At 49.7% G+C, this 4,805-nt stretch overlaps 1 protein-coding gene across 1 annotated transcript in view; it reads left to right on the top strand.

The window, feature by feature from the left end:
* Positions 1 to 4,805, top strand: part of Npffr1 (neuropeptide FF receptor 1) — a 35,445-nt gene that overhangs the window by 30,004 nt on the left and 636 nt on the right. The window contains exons 5-6 of the mRNA XM_013017062.1: positions 2,305 to 2,404; positions 4,460 to 4,787. Coding sequence (XP_012872516.1) covers positions 2,305 to 2,404; positions 4,460 to 4,787 — 428 coding nt within the window. The remainder of the gene's footprint in view (positions 1 to 2,304; positions 2,405 to 4,459; positions 4,788 to 4,805) is intronic.

Here is a 4,805-nt window from a genome sequence, read left to right as displayed (position 1 = left end):
TGTGTGTGTGTGTGTGTGTGTGTGTGTGTGTGTGTGTATAGAGACAGAGAACTGTAAAACTCATCACAATTTCTACCTCCAGTATTGGAGATGACAAGAAGATAAAATGCATGGCATGGTGAATTGTAAACAAACCACACAATTAACAGCAATAAAAACACCAACAATTTAAAACAGTGAGAGGGGCTGGGAAGGTGGCTCAGTGGTAGAGTGCTTGCCTTGCATGCATGAGGCCCTGAGTTCGATTCCTCAGCATCACATAAGCAGGAAAAAAAAGCCGGAAGTGGCACTGTGGCTCAAGTGATAGAGCGCTAGCCTTGAGCTGAAGAGCTGAGGGACAACACCCAGGCCCAGAGTTCAAGCCCATGACTGGACCAAAAAAAAAAAATAGTGAGAAAGCATTAAAAAAATAAAAACCAAAAAAGAAAACTGAAACCATACCAAAATAACAAAACCCCAAATCCTATGAAAAAATGTTTGGCAGGGACCAATTATGAGCAATATACAGAGGTGTTCCCCATGGGCTAACTGACTTTCATGGTCATTAACAATGTTTTGAAGTCTTGTATTTAAAAATAATGGCTGCTTGTTTTCTTTGCGGGCCTGGCTATCTTCTGAGAGTGTCTTCACATTCATTCTCTTTCACCTGGTGGATCTTCCCTGCCTAGTCTATTCAGGCTCATAGCTGATCTCTTCTAGCAACATCCAAAGTAATGCTGGTACTCTGTAGCCTGCTAGGTGTCCGTGCTTTCTGATAGGACACAAGTGACGGTGGACAGCTAGCAATGTGATAATACCCTCCCCAATAGTCAGCTTACTACCTCCTCCAGTCTATGTTTCCCCTGTCAAAAGAGAGGTTTTTATTGTGTTTTTTTTTTAATTGTGGCTTTCAGGATCTGATTCCAGGAATATGATTTTGGATAAGTTCAGAGATTTTTGGTCTCTATGGTATTCTGGGTTGTCTTTCAGGGCTAAGTCTAGCACTGTCTGGTCCAGGTGTCCAATTGCGATCTTGGGTTGTACTGATTGTGTTCAATAGTTTCCTGTTTTAATTTTTTGGTGCTGGTACTGGGCTTGAACTCAGGGCCTGGATGCCATTGCTTAGCTTTTCCACTCAAGGTTGGCACCCCTTGGCTCCAATTGAGCTAAAGCTCTACTTCTAGCTTTTGGGCAAGTAATTTCATTGCCTGGGTTGGCTTCAAACTGCCATCCTCAGGTCTCAGCCTCCTGAGTAGCTAGAGCCATCTTAGACCAGCTCATTGAGCCAATTGCACACTTCTTCCCAACTGCATTGGGTGAAGTTGAACTTTGCTAAGCAAGGAGATTTATAATACACAAATTGGCAAATGCTACAAAGCAGGGCTTTGAGGTTTGGTTTGGTGTTGCTTTGTTTTTAAAGCTAATTTACCAGCCTCCCCCTGTTTGCAAGTCTCCATCATGACAAATTGTAGTGAAGATTTTTATGGACTGTATGTACTAAGATGCCCTTGGGATATAACTTTGAGAGGAATTGATGGCCAGAGAGTTGGCACATACAGTACATAGTTTTCCAAAGTAGAACCAGCTTGCTGTCTAAGGAAGTGCTAGCTTTTGTGACTTCAACTTCCCTGCATCTAGGCTGGACTCTTACTATAAATCTACAGTGATTTAGGGACAAAGAGGCCATAAGTGATGAGCTGGGTGTGGAGGTACACAGTTATAATCCCAGCACTCTGAAGGTGGAAGGAAGCAGGAGGATTAAAAGTTTGAGACCGGGGCTGGGAAGGTGGCTCAGTGGTAGAGTGCTTGCCTTGCATGCTCGAGGCCCTGGGATCGATTCCTCAGCACCACATAAGCAAAAAGAAAAAAGCCGGAAGTGGCGCTGTGGCTCAAGTGGTAGAGTGCTAGCCTTGAGCTGAAGAGCTGAGGGACAGCGCCCAGGCCCAGAATTCAGGCCCCACGACCGGACCCAAAAAAAAAAGTTTGAGACCATCTGGACCTACATGGTAAGAACCATCCTAGTATCATCCCCTTTCCCTTTTCTTGACAACTCAAGTGTGAGGATGAAATGGCCTCAAACCTAAACAGGACTGTGGAAGCAGAAAGCCAGGCAGGGACAGAGAGAATGCTCATGGAGAGAAATGGGTCAAGAGAATGGGCCATTTGGGCCCATTTGGGCCAATGTTCTAATAGTTAAAAATGGCTCAGGTTGGTCAGTTCCTCTCTCCTGGATGTAGGTGAGCAGAGGCTGCATGACCCCTAGCAAGACAAGGAGGAAAGATTCCCAAGCTTCTTTCATTCCATGGGGGTCCTCTGTCATTGCAGGGTGGCCCTTCGACAACGCCACGTGCAAGATGAGCGGCTTGGTGCAGGGGATGTCTGTGTCCGCTTCAGTTTTCACACTGGTGGCCATTGCAGTGGAAAGGTGAGTTTCCCTGAGGGTGGGGCTAGCACTGAGAGCCACTGTCTCCCATGCCATACTGGCGGGGCCACTCTTTTGCAGGTAAGACTGAATCCTGAGCCATAAAGGTGAGGATTGGACTGGCTGCCCCTCAGAATTGAGGGACCTGATAACAACAGCACCACCCATTTCTGGAAGATCTGGAGGCCTTCTGAGGGAGCTTGCTGTGGCTTCTTGGGGGACCTGGGAGGAGCTTTGAGGGGGCCCTCATCCTGAGGGAGGAATCCCGCCCACCTCCCATAGTCTGACCCCAGCCTCAGGAGTCAGAGCTAGGAGCCTGGGAAGGAGCTTCTTGCCCTGCATCATCACTCTAGCCCATAATTCCTTGCTAGTCGCTGAAGTCTATGCTTTCAGTCCCCATCTCCAGCATTCCTAGGTTACTCAGCTTCAAATTCCTGCAGATCTTTGACTAAGTACAATCTTGTACATGTGGCCAAAGACATGGGATGGGATCCAGAAGGCCTTTGGACCCGCATCGAGCCTGTGAATCTTCCTATGGCATTGACTTCTTAGTCCTCATCCTCAGCATCTTCAGTGCAGCTGAAGTCTCTTGTCTGCCTTCCAGGCAATAGGGAGCAGGTTTGTCTTTTGTCCCCACCACTGCCTCACCGTGTGTTGCTGGTAGTTCACTTAGTTACTGAGCCCCCTCAGTCCTATCTGTAAAATGGTAAAAACTCTACAGGGTGGCGAAGGCTTTGGACAATTCTATCTGTGCAGCTTGGGCACAGCTTCTGGCTCAGAGCACAAATATCAAGCGCTAATGTTATTTGTTTCTTGCCTAATTCCACATCCTCTTCCTTGTCCCCTCTTCATCATGAACCCTTCTCAGCCCTGCCCCTTCTACAATCTAGTGTCCTCATCTTCTCATCAACTCAGTGAGATAGGCAGCTGGCATGATGAAGCCAGGTTCCTCTAACCTCAAATTCACTACCTGTCTGGGTGATGTGAGCAGTCTTTGTTGACAATCCTTGTTTTGTTGACATTGTTGAGTGATATGAGAGGTGCACCCTCACCCAAGGTTTGCGCTGGCTTGCAGGATTCTTCCAGCTCTACCTCTTCAAGAAGCCTTCCTAGACTACCCCAGGATTCTCCCCCACCCATTAAGTGCTATTGTACTTACTGCAAGTATTGCATGCGTTTAAATTAATTAACGAATTCATTAAAGTGGGTCTCTCTATGAAGCTTGCACTGGTCTTAAACTCTTCCGGACTCCTTACCTTAGCTTAGCCTCTTAAGTGCTGGGATTTATAGGCATGATCATCACACTTGGCTAGTACAAGTCTTAGGTGTTACTTGTTCTCTGGTGTTTTCTGGAATGTGTGGAGCTGTGAAGCCAGAAGGCCAAGGTCAAACCCACTGAGGCAGCCTAGTTGCAGTCAGGCTGGGGAAAGGGATGGCAAGAGCACAGGGTACAGGTGAAGCAGAAAGGCCTTTGTTTGGCCTTCAGCAGACTTCTCTTCAGGTACGGAAGGGTGCTGGCTGGCTGAAATGGCACAGGGACAGCCTTTTACTTAGGCTTCACACCCCAGCTCCCAGCTCCCAGATGGTAGTGAGGGGGCATCCTTAACCAGCTAAACAGTTGTGTTTGCTGGTAGGTGGAATTAGCTTTCCCAAAGACAGAACGAATGCCACAGATTGAGTGTGTTGCCTGCTGTCGGCTAACATTTTATCGCCAGAAGTGCGCGCGCGCACACAGGTTCCCCTCTTCCCAGGCTGGCTCTTTCCCTCGGTCCCATCTCTTTAAACCGTGTGGTTGCCTTGGTTTCTTAACCACTCAATGTGGGAGGGGGAGGGGGGATTAGAGGGGTGAGCTGCCTTCCATTTGCTGGCAAATTCCTCCGTGTGCAGTATCTGAGCCATGCCCAAAGTGAGAGATCACAAGCATCCATCCGGTATCTCCATCCCACCAACCGTTCCCGAGGTTAGCTCTGCTCCCCTTCCCCACTACCTTCTCCCCCACCCCTCCCCACGCCCTTTCTACCATCTCCTCTCTCCTCCACCCCGGGAGGGGTGCTGCAGGTTCCGCTGCATCGTGCACCCGTTCCGCGAGAAGCTGACGGTGCGCAAGGCGCTGCTCTCCATCGCGGTCATCTGGGCCCTGGCCCTGCTCATCATGTGTCCGTCGGCCGCCACGCTGACCGTCACCCGCGAGGAGCGGCACTTTCTGCTGGACGCGCGCAACCGCTCCTACCCGCTCTACTCCTGCTGGGAGGCGTGGCCCGAGCAGCGCATGCGCAAAGTCTACACCGCCGTGCTCTTCGCGCACGTCTACCTGGTGCCCATGGCGCTCCTGGTGGTTCTGTACGCACGCATCGCGCGCAAGCTGTGCCGGGCGCCGCCGGGCCCAGCGTGCGACGGCAGCGGT

Source organism: Dipodomys ordii, unplaced genomic scaffold (genome assembly GCF_000151885.1).
Source record: "Dipodomys ordii isolate 6190 unplaced genomic scaffold, Dord_2.0 Scaffold34, whole genome shotgun sequence".
NCBI classification, from domain to species: Eukaryota; Metazoa; Chordata; class Mammalia; order Rodentia; family Heteromyidae; genus Dipodomys; species Dipodomys ordii.
Note: the sequence above shows the minus strand (reverse complement) of the source record. Positions and strands in the feature narration are given on the sequence as shown.